Here is a 17474-nt window from a genome sequence, read left to right on the forward strand (position 1 = left end):
TTATCAAATATTGCATAACATAATGCAAAAAAAACCCACACTAATCTCTCTCATTGCTGGCCAAAAGGAAGTACATCATCACTAAAGTAATTTCAATGTTTCTGTAGGCTTTCTGGTGGAAGTTCTCAACAGCTAAATAAAGGTAGTCATGTTAAATGTGCAAAACTTACCATAATGATGAAGGTAACAGGGCCGATGAAACTCCAAATGAAATGATTATCAACCCTCAGCCAACAGCTGGAAAGAGGGAACAAGATAATTAACCACCACAGAAGCAATCACTACAACCATCAAGTTTCGAGAGAGACAACCACTTCCATTGGACGGAATTAAATCCCGAAACAGTGTTTGCCAACCCTGTTCCTGGAGGCACACCAACAGTAAACATTGTTTACTGTCTAACTAATCTGACCCTCCCAATACAGGTTTTGGAGTAATTGTTTTTATTGATATGAATGCCATAATAGACACATGCAGGTCTGTATCTGCATTAGGGCTGTCACTTTTGTTCGATTTTTGAGTTCTTTGAATCTCATTGATTTTCCATGTCTAAAGACGTTTCCATTTTCAACACCAAATACAGGCAAATCCACGGACACCTAACAGGCATTAGGACAAGCGTAAAGAGGGCGCTTGAGACGCACAAGTCAGCAATATTCCTGATGATTTATTGGCGTGAAGTTTCAGCACAATGACAAACAGGAGCGCAACATTCAGGGATTGAGATTAACACCCTCGACTCGCCAAATGCGGGTACAAATGAACTTTGGCGGGAAACGCTGTCAAATCACGAGCCAATCTGGCGTGTTTCTATGTTTACTCACTTTGCTGGGGAAGTTCGTGTAAGACAAATCTGCGCGGATTTAGCGCAAATACTCGTGAGTCATCATGATATATTAAAGCAACACCAAGTAACTTTTCCTCTGCGGTCGCCCTACAGGTTGGAAGTGGAATTGTCCATTACCGCTGTGGTAAATAATTTAGCCTAGCGCCTCCTACTGTCGCACGCTCGCTCGCTGTTTATCCAGCGCCGGCTTTGGAATGAACGATGTCCACAGACAAGGTAGAGTATGTTGCATGATTTCATGAAATTATGATGTATTGTTGCGACATCAGAAACGAAGAAAAACAAAATAATGACTATTGTAACGCTTGCCGTAAAGCAAGTCAAATTTGTAGTTTTCTTAAGTCTCATTAGAACTACAGAAACGTGACCCGATCTGGCAATCTTACATAGCGTGGTTATAGCAGATACAGGACCGCAAAGCGGAGGCAGAAGAGCCTTTCACCCTGTTACGACTTAATGAACCACTGAAACGATTTTGGAAATTATTTTAAGGTAACAAATCTTACTTAGTGTTGCTTTAAATACAGCGTATAGTGCAGAATCTGCTCATATCTGGCTTACTTGAACACACGTCACTACGCAACAAATAACGGCGCGCTTGTTCACTTGCATTGAAGTAATTGCGAATATTAAAATGCATTTGGTTGACAGAAAAGACATTGTTATTTTCCAACATCCTACATGTTCTGTGCACTGTATCGATCTGTCCACATAAAACACATTTTTGGTAAAAAAAAAAGCCGTTAAAATCGGTTCCCTATTTTCGTTTTCTAAACTTGTGTTGGTCAGTCCGATCGATTGTGCACTCGATTTCCGACCGTAAAGTGACAGCCCTAATCTGCATTTAAACGGCGAGACTCAAAGCAATATTTTGATATCAACAAAGACCATTACTCACACTTTCCTCGTCCCATAGCTCTTGTAGTCGATGGCTGCGGAGATGCCGACCACCACACAGGGGAACAGGTAGCCGGATGCGTAGTAGTACTTCCGTCGAGAGAACTCGCTCTCAAAGACCTCCACAAGCATGAGGAACAACTGAACGCCCTCCAGACACATCCAGGAAAACACAGCGAGAAAGAAGAAATGCAGAACTCCAGCAATCACAGAGCAAATCATCTGCACAGAGAGACATACAGCAGTTTAGTCTTCAACGCCGTTTATAGAAGATCTTTATTCACCCATAAATGTCAAAACTACTGGTTTGGAAACTGCGGTCATAACATCTCACTGAACATCTTTAACAGCTCTCATTTTTTTTTTGTATCAAAAACGTTTTCTTCCCAGCTGTTATGTAGTGTGTGAATAAAACTTACTAAGTGAGTATCCTAACCCATTTTGAAACTCTATTCATAGTCAGTAGCTTGACTTTAACACCCGCCATTGTACCAAACGCGTGTGTGTTTCAGCAGCGGCGTGTAACGCAGTCACTCCTACAACACACTTCGGCACAGTATAATGGATCCGTGCGTCAGGTCTTAAAGTGACAGCAGCCTAATATACCGGCCGCAAAATTAAATATGAGATAATATTAAAAATATATATTTGGCAGTTTTCCCCATGGTATCGATCTCAAAACTGTGGCCAGTGAAAATGCTGAGTGCCTCGTAACTTTGGAAAACCACAAGGAACAATGAGCAAACTAGTTGATGTCAAGCCCTGGACAGTAGCATTGTTAAAACTCCTTCAGAGATCAAATTACTTGGCCAAACACTGCACCTCATGAGAAGTGAATGTTAAAGGAGCAGTTCACTTCAGAATGAAAATTTCCTGATAATTTACTCTCCCCCACGCCATCCAAGATGTTCATGTCTTTCTTTCTGCAGGACGACCTTTCAGCGTGATTACGTAATGTGTGGCGCATCACAGCTAGTGCAACTCGAGCATTTGTGGTTAAAGAGTATTTGTTATGAAATGTCCGCTGGTTGGTCTAGATCAGACTCTTATTCCTCGGCTGGATCGTGTCGAGACTTTGAAGCTGCACTGAAACTCACATCTGGACCTTCGACCCGTTGGTCCCCATTGGAGTCACTATATGGAGAAACACCCTGGAGTGCTTTCCTCAAAAACCTTCAATTTTTTACCGAATGAAGAAAGAAAGACATGAACATCTTGGATGACGTGGGTGTGAGTAAATTATCAGGACATTTTAACTCTGAAGTGAACTACTCCTTTAAGGTGCTCACACTATCTAGAGGTTGGCGAGTTGCCATTCTGTTGGTGTCCAGTAGGCATTTCTACTCAATCGCATCATGTGGCTGTGGGTTGTGTTAGCTCTCGTGGGCGTGCACATGATGCCATTAAACATTGCAGCTTACTAGGGTTGAGACTGATATATTACAAAAACATTGAATTCAATACAGTTACAGTTTATGTGTTTGGCGTTTTGGATATTATGATTTAGCAAGGATACCCACCGGAGGTTCGGTCATGTGGATGCCCACAAGAAAGAGAAGCTCTGCAATGAAGAGGTTGATGCACAGGTTCTTGTGGATGGTGTTGCGGTCGCTCTGAAGGCCTCGGAAGAAGCAGAAGGTGAAAATGCTAATGGCGAGGCAGACAAGCGAGACGGCGATGCCCATCCGTGTGATGACTGTCAGCAGGAGCTCGTGAACGCTCCCCTCACCCTGGAGACGTAAAGATTAGCATTAGCATTTATGCCACGTTCTACTCAACTCTAACGCTTCACTTGTCAGAATATGAGTGAGAATTGACTTTTTGTTTTTGAATGTGTAGAGACTAGAAAAACTGGCCCAGTTTCAAAAGCAAAAACAAAACAAAACCCTTAATTAGCTTTTCCAGTCAATGTACCACATTTGCTAATCACTCATGCATAGGCTTTCCATCTTGTTTATGCATGTCTACTATTTACACATCAGCAACAAGAGTCCATTAAAACTGGGCACTTCCAGCGGAGACAGTTACATTGATTACAATGGAAGCTCACGTCTGGTATAGAGCGAGTGTTTGACGGCAGACATCTTAAATAAGACTTCAAAATCTCCTAGTGCTTATCATCCATCTTTCATCTTCGTTCACACATAGCATCAATACAGATTTTTTTTAATTAAATACATATTGCCTAAGACATTTTAACTTTGACAACAGGTTCTATTCACACATCGTCCAAACAAAAAACAATTCTGTTAAATTTTAGCATGAAAACACCACTGTATCTTCAATGACACCGTATTAAACTATGACTGTTTAAATCAGGACAATCTTGAACCAATGTTTAATTGATACATATTTTGATTAGTTAATAGGACTAGGGCTATGTCCACACTAGTGAGATTTCGATTGTCGTGTTTTGGTAGCGTAATAGTCATATGATGACGAATTTGGGGAAGGATACCTAATCAGGGAGAGCGAATGAGGACATCCACGCCTTCACTGTCAGAAGTCTCCGTTTTGGTCCATCTACACTGAAACGCAACCCCAGAGTTTTCAAACTAAAACCGGGTCTGCAGCATTTCCAAAAGTCTCCATTTTCGAGGGTCGAAACTCCGGAGTAGTGTAGATGCCAGGCGTAACCGTAGCAGAAGTTATGCGTTTTAAAACCTAAATTCACTGGTGCAAACGTAGCCTAGGTACTACAATCCCTGTGGATCAGCCTTCCATTTAAACTAGGGATCTTCTGAATGAATGAACGAGGCATTTATATAGCGCTTTTCATATGTACTACTGTACACCCAAAGCGCTTTACAATCATGTCAGGGGTCTCTCCTCAACCACCACCAGTGTGAGCATCCACTGGGATGATGCGACGGCGGCGCCAGTGCGCTCACCACACACCAGCTACAGGTGGAGAGCAGAGAGAGAGTGATAGAGCCAATTCAGTGGATGGGGATTATTAGGAGGCCATGACAGGGCCATTGGAGGGAATGTGGCCAGGACACCGGGGTTACACCCCTACTCTTTACGAGAAGTGCCATGGGATTTTTAGTCAGGACCTCGCTTTAATGTCTCATCCGAAGGACGGTGGTGGGCACAAAGGTTAAAGGTTTTCATTGAGACATATCTTTAGTTGGGTTTAGTTTAATACACCCACCACAGGCTCAGATGTGTGTCCTACAGCAATTTGCTAGCCCCTCTTTATCTTTAGTAGTTTCTCAAGAGTGCACGACTGCCATTACACAAAGTTTGACACTGAGAGAAGCCATCTAGAAACAAGCAGTGGGCCGATCAAGTTCTGATGCACGTCCCCAAGCCACTTTTTGGTCTCTTACAGTGCTCAATTGTTGGACCTTGTGGTGGTGCTCCTCTTCAGCCATAGCCAATGACTGCTTCGCATAGCGGCCTCCAAGAATGCCTTTATTGTTCGTCTGCAGGACAACTCCTCCTATTTTCCACCACAGGTCTTTCCAGGTAATTCCTCCCATCTCATCCAGCAGTCTTCCTTGGCTTGAGATACGGCTTTAGCGATCCCAGTCACTTCTTGATGGTGCACATCCTCCACCACAAGTTCAGCACATTCAGCTGTTGCCTTCTGGATGGTGGGCTTGTTTGTTCCTCGCCTAAAACCCATTCTACCCAGGTTGGTTGTACCTGACCAACAATGTCCCGGTGTAAAAGGGCTGATGTTGTGCCATGGACCGCTAATGCTGGATTGTATTTCCTTCCGTTATGATTGGAGCGGGCTCTCCCACTACAATATCCTTGGACTGTCTGAGTATCATGTCTAACTTAACTTAGCACATCTGTTTTCCTCGGCAGGTTTAGTAATTGGGAATGAAATGACCCCATTTCCATAGAGTCCCATCATGCTGAGACATCTTGGTAATCCAAGCAACTTTCTCGTGTGTGAGCCAATCAAACAGTCCAGCTTGCTGACCTGTGAAAGGGTGACTTTGCACAAGGTAATTGGCCAGAAAGACGGCAGATGAAACTTTGGTTCCTCCAGTTTGGGCCCAGTCTGTCCTGGGTGAGCGGTCACTGGTGATGTGCTTGAGGCCAGGGATTATATCCTCCCTTATTTGTTTCACTTGCATGTTATTTAGGTTCACATCAGACCAGCATCCAAAGCTTTTAATTGGTTTCTCCAGCACTGTAAACTGGAAAGAATTGCTGTAAAAACGACCAAATTCTGACAGTAACACTGTTTTCCACTAAAACAGTAATGTACTGTAGAAAACAAAGCATTCTGGGCAATAATTTGCGCAGTAAGCAACTGCTGCTAACTTGCAGCCCATTTTCAACAGTAATCTACTGTGTTTATCAGGGTATCTGCACACTTTTTAAAGTCAAATTTAAGGCTTTTTAAGACCTTTTTAAGACCTGAAGAAATCAAAATTAATACCTTACATTAGGGGTGCGCAATATTGACAAAAATATGTCTCAATATTTTCAAAGTTTTGTTGATGATAATTAGATGATATTTTACTGATTGTGTTTGTGTACTGGTACCATGGCTGGTTTAGGCCTGTTGTTGACAGCTGACTCACGAAGATATTCATATTTTTCATATTCTATGCAGTGGTCAGTTCACAGCAGTGAAAGAAATTAACATTTTAATTTTAACCTTAAATATTTGCAACCTTAAATTGAGTTCCAGGGGCATTTTCACCCATATATGGACTTTTTTTTTTTTTTTTTTACTTAGAGGTATGCATCACCTTTTATGTCAAATTCTAACATTCAAATTAAATTATATTAGAATAATAATACAATACCACTGTTACCAGTTATATTAAATCATTAAATCAAAATCCATCTTTGCAGTGCAGAGGAGACACAGAAGCAGCATCAGAACTGGCATTAATATATTTATACTCCATTTACAATTGCATAAATAAAGCTATGATATATTCAATTCTTTCAATTCTTAATTCAATATTTAAATATTAACTGATTTCTAATTGTAACATTTTAATTACAGGGTACTTTAAATGTGAAACTAAACCCGCCAGTAGGTGGCGGCAAGTCACTGTCTCAGGGAGTCATTCATTCAAACGATTTGTTCAAACGGCTGATTCATTCAGGAACTGCAAGTGATTGTTCATTGAATCGTTAAAATGATTCGTTCAAAACGCGGATTTCAGTCAAGAAATCATCGCTGTCTTTTGCATTGAGACTCTGCTACGGTTTCATTTTGAAATTCTCGTTAGCGAAATAAAGGGAAAACAAACAATATTGACAATATTGTTTATAAAATGTAACAATGTTAATTTAACTGTTATATAAAATATCATATATATTATTGTGCACGGGAAAACAGCCCTCTTGCTGATGTAATATTGTATGATAACAACATATGATATATAAAATACAAAAACTTTATACGTCTATTAGGGAACATACCTATAACTGCACTGACACATCACGCAGTGAAAGCAAGCATGAGAGACAAATGCGATGTCAGCTCGCAGTGCGCCCTCGTACATAGTTAACGTTAAAGTAAAACAATGATTACAATATCATAATAGACAATACACATCGCACACCACTACGCACATAAAGAATGAACTTACAATTGAACTGAAATTAACCAGCTTTCTTCTCCTCTCCTGCTGTTTCGCGTGCAGGAGACAGACGTAATGCTGGCGCGAATGTGACGCGAAATGTCACGTGAACGAGCAAATCCACATAGAACGAATAATAAATAAAAAAGTACGCTAATTAGATAGTTTTAATTTGTAAAACATTTAGATATGTCTAACTCAAATTGCCATCGAAAATTTAAGACCTTTCATAAGTAAAAATAAGACTTTTTAAGACTTTTTAAGGCCATCAATTTTTCAAATCTAATTTAAGACTTTTTAAGACTTTTTAAGGACCCGCGGATACCCTGGTTTATGTATTATTTAAGACACAATGCATTGTGGGCAGGTGCATTTTTGAAGCAATGGCGCAAGAGTTTGAGTACGAGTAACTTCGCCTATCCGTGTTCACAGAGATCATGACAGGGATATATGTGGGAAATAGAAGAAAACTAATAGGACACTAAACTGGAAGTGATTTCTCTCGCATCGCAATCACTCGAACAGTGACTGATGAGCTGGAACTGAACAAGCCGGACTAACGCTCGAGAGTGAAGTGACTGATTATAGACCCATTATACAGAGATGGTCAAATCCTGTCGATTCACCGTAATGCATCATTTATTCCCAAGTTTCAAGGCTTTCAGACTGTATTTCCTGCTGACACTCGGCCTGATGGTTTGGCCGTCTAGTGTTCGTTAGAGGGAGAAAAAATTAACTAAATAACTGGTCAAATCTGGTTTTAAACATTATTGATTATTAAACTTTAAAAAAACGCAATTCCGTTATAAGATGTATAACAGAGTTTAATTTTGTATTCTTTTCTGCACTTTTTCTTACTCGCATACATTTTCATGATGCTTTTACTCTTGTCTTTATTTTTGTCCATTATAAATAAATGTTCAGCTTTTTATTAGCCTATTACTGTTGCCTGTGTTTTACTGCAGTAATTTCCTGTGTGATTTTAATTTCAAACTATTGAGTTTCCCTTTTGACCCAGAGCTGTGTTGCCAAAATGACCCAAATTGGGCTGTTTTTACCTCACCATATTTAGGGTGTATTGTAAATTGAAATAATGATATAATGACCCCCAGAACGGTATTTGGCCCATGCCCCAAAACATAATATGAAAAAAATATCTACGCAATATAGGAAGAAAATATTTTACTGTCAGAATGGGAATATAATACATCTATCCACTCTTTGTGCATTAAAAAAATATTTACCACACACATTCCTGCAATTTCAAAGAACTTAAAGAGTGTCATGGAACAATGGCAGCAAAGCGTTTTTAAAAAGACTTAATATTCACTGAAAAATGACATTTCAGAGCTGGATTTGTTGAACACAACTGGTAGCTGATTTCCTTGCATTTCTGGGGGCTGAAATCAATTACTTTTTACACAGCTTATATTTAATAAGTGAATATTTAAGCTGCACCACAACACCCATCATTTCCACATTCATTACAGCTTAAACCATTGCTACGCTCTCTTTTCAGTGTTATAAATTGTGATAACATGGTGTTATCAGACAACTGCTACGGCTGTCATGTCATACTGACAAAACTGCATTGTTCCCCGAAATATACTAGTGACACAAGAGCTTCATTCATCAAAGTAGAATAAGAATTATACTATTATTAAGAACATGCTCCATTATATTCATTTGTTCTGTTGTAGAGACACGAAAGCTCAACATGACTCAGTATGGTTACAGTCAAACCAAAAATCATCCAGACACCAGATATAATTTATATATATAATTATATTTTTAAATATATAATTTTTGATATTTTCTTACTAGTGTGTGCAGGACACTTTGGTTGATTTATGTAAGTGAGGAGAGCAAAATAAAGCAAACTGTGACATATTAAACCCAGAAATTCTTCATACAGTGACTACCGGTAAAATATGTACAAATGTGAGACCAAACATTATTATTATTTAGACACTGTTTTCTTCAGTGTGTTTTCTGTGATTGCTAATGCTCTTTTTACACACAGACTGAACAACATGAAGCGTTGCTTGGTCACTGGTTGAGCTAAACTGGTATTATCTAATTGTGGAGTTAAATTTAACAGCTGACAGATATTCAACATAATTCATGTGTGAGAGTCTAACAGAAGGACGGACAAAACCTGTGAAATATCCACTGAGTTCTGCTCATGTTTATCACCATTTTCTAAACTATAGCGAATAAACTGTGATAATGTGAGACATGTTGAAGGTGTCTGAATAAACTTTGATTTGACTGTATATGAAAAGCATGGAGAAAGCAAAAAATGACTTATAATTACTGTACATAACTGAACCACATGTAGATTAGCGGACGTCCCAGCACAGGACAGCCACTGGTCACTCACCGCGTGTGCGTCTCGATGGGCCATCAGGATGGCGAAGTTCGTCAGGTGACTGCAGGAGCAGGTGGTGTGAGTCTTGTTGGTGTCCAGGAGTTTGCAGCCTTGTGTTGACCAGGATCCGATCATGCTCCGCTCCGAGTAGTTCCAGAACGAGCAGTTTGGGTTGAAGTAGTTCTCGGTCTGATGAATGAAGAAACATGTCTTTTAACAGATTTAACCCTCTTAATAACAAAGCCACAATGTTTTATTCCCTGATCAACGACCTCAATTAACTCTTTCCCACCAGTGTTTTATTTTTAAGTTGCCAGTCAGCGCCAACATTTTTGATCATATTCACAAATTTTCATAGCCCACATGATCGGATAACACGCACCAATGCGAACTTTTTCTAAATGTCATAATCATTTGTTAACAAACAAGTATTCATTACTTCAATGAGCTCATGGTTTATGCCTTAAATTATTACATTGTTTAAGTTAATACATTTTTAGCTAACTGTGTGATTTGTACATTTCTGAAATGCATAAGTTAGACACCTCTGATAACAGATCTCTCTAGATTGTAATATGGACTCGTGCATTTTCTGTAAAGCTGCTTTGAAACGATGTGTATTTATTTGTTTTATTTATTTATTATTACAGGGACAGTGCATATTAATTAACATTGTTGCCAATATGCCAGAATTAGCCAGAAGGTTTGAGTTTTCCATCTGTATTGTGAGAAGCGCTTTACAAATAAATGTGAATTTAATTTAATTGAATAAATGATGGAAAATCTTGTCAATGGCGGGTTGTCAAGTTAAGAGGAGGTTTAACGTTAAGGCATGACTTGCCTATTCAAAATAACACGCCTCATATATTAAATTACAACAATGAGACATTCCAGTTACCAAATATTTAGCAGTTGAAATGTGAACGGTTTTTAAATCTTTATTTTTTATGCATGATGCACACAAACACAAAATAAAGCAATACATGGAAAACTAAAAATGGTAACGCTTTACAATAAGGTTCATTAGTTAATGTATTAAGTTACCTAACAATGATACATGTGATACAGTATTTATGAATCTTTGTTAATGTTAGTTAATGTAAATCCAGCTGTTCATTGTTTGTTCATGTTAGCTCACAGTGCATTAACTAATGCTAACAAACACAACCTTTGATTTTAATAATGTATTAGTAAATGCTGAATATAATATTAACTAAGATTAATAAAGGCTGAAGTATTGTTCATTCTTAGTTCACGTTAACTAAGGTATTTAACTAATGTTAACTAATGCACCTTATTGTAAAGTGTTACACAAAAATAAGATCCTTACATCCAAATGCTCCAGAGTGAAGACGAGCGGCTCGGACACGAACACGCGGCTGGACTCTTTGTTGATGGAGGCGGAGAGGATGTGTGAGTTGACGGTCAGCGTGTGGTTTCGGACTCCGCTCTCGCCCGTCAGCCTCACCGTGGCGTTCTCCGTACTGAGGAAATGCCCCAAGTGCTTATACAGGACAAACACCAGCTTGGCAATGCCTTGAGGAAAGACACCGTGAGAGAAGACGACACCATGTTATTACAGGATTGACAAACAAACAAACAGAACATGGGTCGAATAGCTTTAGGGTTTTATTTTCCTTCTTAATAAAATATCTATGACATTTTCTTTCTTATTTTGAACTTTCTCTTTCAGGTCAACTACTGTCATAACTAGGGATGGGTATCGAGAACTGTTTCCAAATGTCCAAGAACCGGTGTTTTGATGAGAAATGTGCGCTGTGTGCATTTTAATGTGATTTAAACCATTCAAGCACAAAAGAGTCCTGCGCTGTTTTCTGTGCTGCACACACACCCAAAACCTGAGCGCAGAAAAAGTGATTTTAAACTGATACCGTTACACATGTGCGGCTCTTAAAGGGACAGCACTGATATTCCTGCGGCCGTCTCTATTATAACACTAATCACACAACAAACGACAGAGGAAATGCACTCGCTCTTCTTCACTCAATAGCCTTTGCAACTATATGTATAATGTAAATTATATTTATAAAGTGCAGTGTTATTTAAAATGTTTTAATTTCTAGTTTCTCAACCTGAGTACACAAATATTAAAACACTGTATATTTCAATCGTATATTTGTTCAGTTGTGTTTATTTGTTGGGATTGCTAATTTCTGAGTAATTACTTTAATTACTGAGTGTTTACTTGGCTTTAATAATGCTTGAGATTTATATTAGTTATTAGATATTTAATGATATTTTCAGACCACAGGCAAACACTTGTGTAAGTGTTCTTTAGCCTGTTGATTTGTGTTCATGATATTCAGCTACGATTCAGTGTTTAGCAATTAGACTGAATAAATGTGAATGATATCTAAGGTTGTTGTGTTTTTACCTTATTGGAATGGTAATTGATAAGAATCAGGAATCGCTAAAATTCAAACGTTTACCGTATTTCTTGCCACTATCATTTTATTAGTCGTTTAATAATTTTAATGGAACCGAAATCGGAAAATGTCTTATGATTCCCAACCATAGTCACATCAACAGATCGAAGAGAACTTTAGATATTATTAGATATTTTACCAGTACCCAGAATGCCAACACATGTTGAAAGGACACACACAGGTATCCTTGAGTACCGATGTGATGTTCATTATTTATTATTTTTGAATGCATGCAAAGTGTGTATAACAGTAGCTTGCAATGCAGAGTACTTGTGCAGAGTGTGTATGGCCTTCATTACATCCCCCAGTTCAAGAAATCATTGACTTGATTAAGTAAGCATCTGGAGATCCTTCCCTCAAGCATAACCTTGCATTTATTCACCGTTTTTACTGTTCAGCTTGACCATGTTTGCTGAGAGTTGAATTGTGGCTCCTCTTTTGCTGGACTGAGGAAACCTGAAGTCCTGGATTTGGCCATCGGTGCTCAACACATACACGTCCAACACTGAAAGAAGAAAGAAATCAGAGATATATATAAATGGATTCCTATGTGCGTTTAAGATTTTTTGAACAAAATACTAAATTGCAGTTGCATAAACCGCCCGGAAAGTTCTCTCACATTCCTCTGTCAGAAGTCTACGTGAGGTCATTTAATTAAAACAAGACATTGTGCACGTAAAAGAGACTGAATTGAGAAGAAAGCAATAGAGTTGTTGCACCACATCATATCCTGTTTAAATGAGAGGCAGAGAATAAAAAAGGTGTAATGTAAGCAGAGAATCTTTTCACATAAACAATAAATGCGGTTCTCAAGGTAATTTAACTTGTGCCTGAATTTAAGAAAAAAAAAAAAAACTATTTAATACCTACTGCTAAAACCGGCACCTTTAACTTAAATATGGCGTTGTTTTGTCAGCCGCCACTTTAAGTATTGTGATTTCTGACATTAATTTCCATTTTGATGTGAAAGCAATAGATCTGACAGCTATGACTTGACAGACCTCGTTTAAAACCACAACAAACACAAGCCTGAGGTGAGAAGCACTGAGCCAGGTTTAAAGGTGCCGTAACCCAGAGGACTGTCCAGGGAGTGACAGATGAGAGCACAAAGCTGACTTATATGAGTCAGATCACATTACTAATGTATTCAGCTTGAACGGTTCAGGGCCGCCACAAGCTGAGACGCAGCTAAGCCGATTTGCTCTCAGCACTTCACCAGTGATGAATGCATTCATGAAATATTACAAACAGAACAATATCAACCTATTACATGCACTCAAGGTAATGTGACGAGTCTGCTTTCTCTATGGACTCCACTCTGATGCCTGTCGGCACTTCACCACAATGTGATCATTCTAACTGTTTTAAAGAGGACCTATTTTGCCCTTAATTTTGTTTCTGGTCTCTACTAGAACAGGTTTCCCTGCTTGAATGTTGATTATTTTCCTCATATCCTCCATTGTTGCGGCTCCTCTCTTCCCAGTCTGTCAGTAACGCTCTGTTTACTTCCTGTCTCTATGAAGCCCCTCCTTCTGAAAAGCACACTGTGCTCTGATTGGTCGGCTGGAGCAGTGTGTTGTGATTGGTCGAGCGCTTCGAGTGTGTTTAGGAATGTCCCGCCCCTTTCCATAACCGCCAGTTTAACACACTACTAACTAACTCAACCAGGCCCCGCCCCTTTAATCTGCGTATGAATTATTATAATGAGGAATATTGTGACGTGTTCGTTCCCGGAAGAGACTCGAGACTACAATGGAGGCGTTTCAGGGAGTTCAGGAACACTGACACTGATATAGAGAAGAACTGGAGCTTTTTCTCTCACAAACAGCAACATCACACACTAAACACAGATGAACGTGGAGAAAGCAGAATGCCTTCTGTTTTACAACCATTCTTGTTATTTAGAATATAAAAACTAAACATTTAGTTTTTAACTTTGTGAGAGGTTCAGATACCATTTTTCCGGTTCCCCGTGGTCCGATTTGTTACGAGTAAGAATAGCAACTGCAAGGATGTCACTTCATCAAACTGTGCAGGCTTTGATTAAATAACTGAGCAGTTCGAAAGGCTATTTCACTCAACTTCAGATTTAGTCTCCATGTAAAAGTAAAACTAAACTGAAGGCCTTTCAGCTTTTATAGGAAGATTTCTCAATGAACAGGTGTGTGATTAGAAACGGCTTTATTTTCTTCTACTTTATTGCAAACACACTTGGTTCAATAACCACTAGTTATGAACCTCATGCACTGCACATATCAACTAGTGACGCACGATATATATCGGCCACCATACCGGTATCGGCCGATATATGATCATTTTTAATGTTATCATTATCGGCCCGATAAGAAAATTCAGCCGATATATTAAAGCCGATAAATAATGTATTTCCTTCAGCTGAGACACTTCAGATGCACTGTTCAACATGATGGGTTTAACTTGCTTGAAATATGATTGAAATCACTTTGAAAAGTGCTGTCATATCTGTCATATCGGTTACATAAAATATAATGAGAACATTATCATAGTGTGTTTGGTACATGGCTTTTAATGGTGAGACTTGTTTTTGTAATCAGGCTCTCAAAAATGATAATATAAAAATTGGATTTAGATTTATCGGCCAATATATCAGTTATCGGCATTCAAACATTAATAATTATGGGTTATCAGCTTTCAAACATTAATAATTATCAGTATCGGCTTTCAAACATTAATAATTATCGGTTATCAGCTTTCAAACATTAATAATTATCAGTATCGGCTTTCAAACATTAATAATTATCGGTTATCGGCTTTCAAACATTAATAATTATCGGTATCGGCTTTCAAACATTAATAATTCTCGGTTATCGGCTTTCAAACATTAATAATTATCGGTATCGGCTTTCAAACATTAATAATTATCGGTATCGGCTTTCAAACATTAATAATTATCGGTTATCGGCTTTCAAACATTAATAATGATCGGTATCGGCTTTCAAACATTAATAATTCTCGGTTATCGGCTTTCAAACATTAATAATTATCGGTATCGGCTTTCAAACATGAATAATTATCGGTTATCGGCTTCCAAACATTAATAATTATCGGTATCGGCTTTTAAACATTAATAATTATCGGTTATCGGCTTTCAAACATTAATAATTATCGGTATCGGTATCGGCTTTTAAACATTAATAATTATCGATTATCGGCTTTCAAACATTAATAATTATCGGTTATCGGCTTTCAAACATTAATAATTATCGGTATCGGCTTTCAAACATTAATAATTATCGGTTATCGGCTTTCAAACATGAATAATTATTAATAATTATCGGTTATCGGCTTTCAAACATTAATAATTATCGGTATCGGCATTCAAACATTAATAATTATCGGTTTCGGCTTTCAAACATTAATAATTATCGGTATCGGCTTTCAAACATTAATAATTATCGGTATCGGCTTTCAAACATTAATAATTATCGGTATCGGCCAAAATGTTCATATCGTTGCATCTCTAATATCAAGTGTCCATCCCTGAATCCTGCTTCTGTAATATGATCAGCACTGGTGAAAGAACATGCCAGAAACAGACACGTCTATAAACTATCACACACACTGCTGGGGCTTCACACTGCGTCTTGAAGACGTCACCACAGTTCTTATGGATTTAGTCTCAGTTTTTTTCCTGTGTCTTCATATATTCCCAGACAGACTCAATGATGGTGAAAACAGATGTGTGTGTGTGGAAACCATTGAGGATTCTTCATGCATACGATTATCATCACAATTTATGGCAAAAGGAAATGGTCTGGAAATACAGACTGATATGTCTTACTGACACACTGCCAAATTTAACAATTTGTTGGCGAACAATCTAAGACGTTTGTATATAAAAATAAAAAACTGTATATAAAAAAAAAAAGAGTATTAGACCAGATCCCTTTTAGTTTATTTTTGGCGTAACTCGTTTATCACATAGATTTGAACAGGATTATTTTGGACCATACTGATATATAAAACTACAAAGAGAATGAAAATGTTACATTCTATTTGATTAAAAAACATGAAGTGCATTAAACATTAATCAGGCTTTCCAAAACTGGGATTTATGAAAGAACTGCAGGGAGTTCGGGAGCTGATGAAAAGATAATAATTAATAAAATAATATTGATTAAAGGGATGGTTCACCAAAAAATAAAAATAAAAATACAGAAAAGATATCTGGGGTGGTTTATTCTACTATGGTAGTGAATGAGGCCCGAGATCTGCTTGCTTACACACATTCTTCTAAATATCTTCTTTTGTGTTCAGCAGAATACAGAAACTCATGCAGGTTTGAGTATATGATGACAGAATTGTTATTTTTGGGCGAACTATCCCTTTAACTATATCCAGGTAATACGTTATTATTAAACACGATAGAGCATTCACCTTGCATCGCCATTTAACTTTCAGAGGATCTTTACAGCACAACTCAACTCTGTTCACTTCCCTGTTCATCTCTGTGAAGCTGATAGAAACAATCTGTATAAAGCGCTGTAGAAATAAAGATGACTTGATCTCCACTCACCGGACATTTAGTTCCTGAACTGCTGCCGTAACGCAAAACAACCAACATCATAAAACTTTCCCAGATTCACATTTATCAGATTCGGATAAAACTGAACATGCTTTTAGTGCCACTCTAAAATATCATTTTGTAGAGATGTCGCCACAGGCGTGCTTCACTCATTTAAAAGTACCTGCATTCTGATTGTGAGTATTTTAAAACATTACATAAATCTAATGACAAGTGCATAATTGATTATGTAACCCAGATTACAGTGTGCTGGAGAGCCGTGTGTTTATAGCTTGTGAAGAACGCTAGACCTTGGATGGCAAACTCGAGAAAGGTCAGTTTCTACATCCAGCCCGAGAGCAACCTGAGCTTCTGAGTAACTCTCGCACAGCTGTCAGAGTCCAGCATTATTCCCTTCTCATATCTGTGACTGTAAATATCAATCCGCACAATGACTCCCTGAGCCCAGACCCAACCTGCCGGGAAAGCTCGTCTAATTTAAGCCTCGAGTCGGATTGCTTGGTTTCTACCCCAGGAATCTGATATCTGTAGAGATAGATGTGTTTATGTGTGTGTGTGTGTTAGCAAAAGCAGTGTTTGTTTCCGTTATCTAAAAGACTCTGCTAGATCTAAACATGTACAGAATCAAGAGCTTCATTAGAAACAAAATACCAGAGCAAGCAGATAACGGCTGTAACACAACATGTGTGCTTTAAACATGTGTTCAGATTCACAGATACACACACACACACACACACACAGTTATCTGGAGCCGCTCAGAGCGCTGAACACACTGAAGTCGCTC

The 17474-nt window shown here is 38.3% G+C and overlaps 1 protein-coding gene across 9 annotated transcripts in view; it reads right to left on the reverse strand.

Moving 5' to 3' along the window:
• Positions 1–17474, reverse strand: part of LOC130100417 (adhesion G protein-coupled receptor L2-like) — a 125678-nt gene that overhangs the window by 26945 nt on the left and 81259 nt on the right. For all 9 annotated transcript variants that reach the window (XM_056265884.1, XM_056265876.1, XM_056265890.1 and 6 more), the window contains 6 exons: positions 12509–12631; positions 11010–11215; positions 9692–9868; positions 3265–3474; positions 1746–1966; positions 171–237 (listed from right to left, as the gene is read on the reverse strand). In XM_056265884.1, coding sequence (XP_056121859.1) covers positions 171–237; positions 1746–1966; positions 3265–3474; positions 9692–9868; positions 11010–11215; positions 12509–12631 — 1004 coding nt within the window. The remainder of the gene's footprint in view (positions 1–170; positions 238–1745; positions 1967–3264; positions 3475–9691; positions 9869–11009; positions 11216–12508; positions 12632–17474) is intronic.

Source organism: Rhinichthys klamathensis, unplaced genomic scaffold (assembly GCF_029890125.1).
Source record: "Rhinichthys klamathensis goyatoka isolate OS25496 unplaced genomic scaffold, OSU_Roscu_1.1 h1tg000011l_1, whole genome shotgun sequence".
NCBI lineage: Eukaryota > Metazoa > Chordata > Actinopteri > Cypriniformes > Leuciscidae > Rhinichthys > Rhinichthys klamathensis.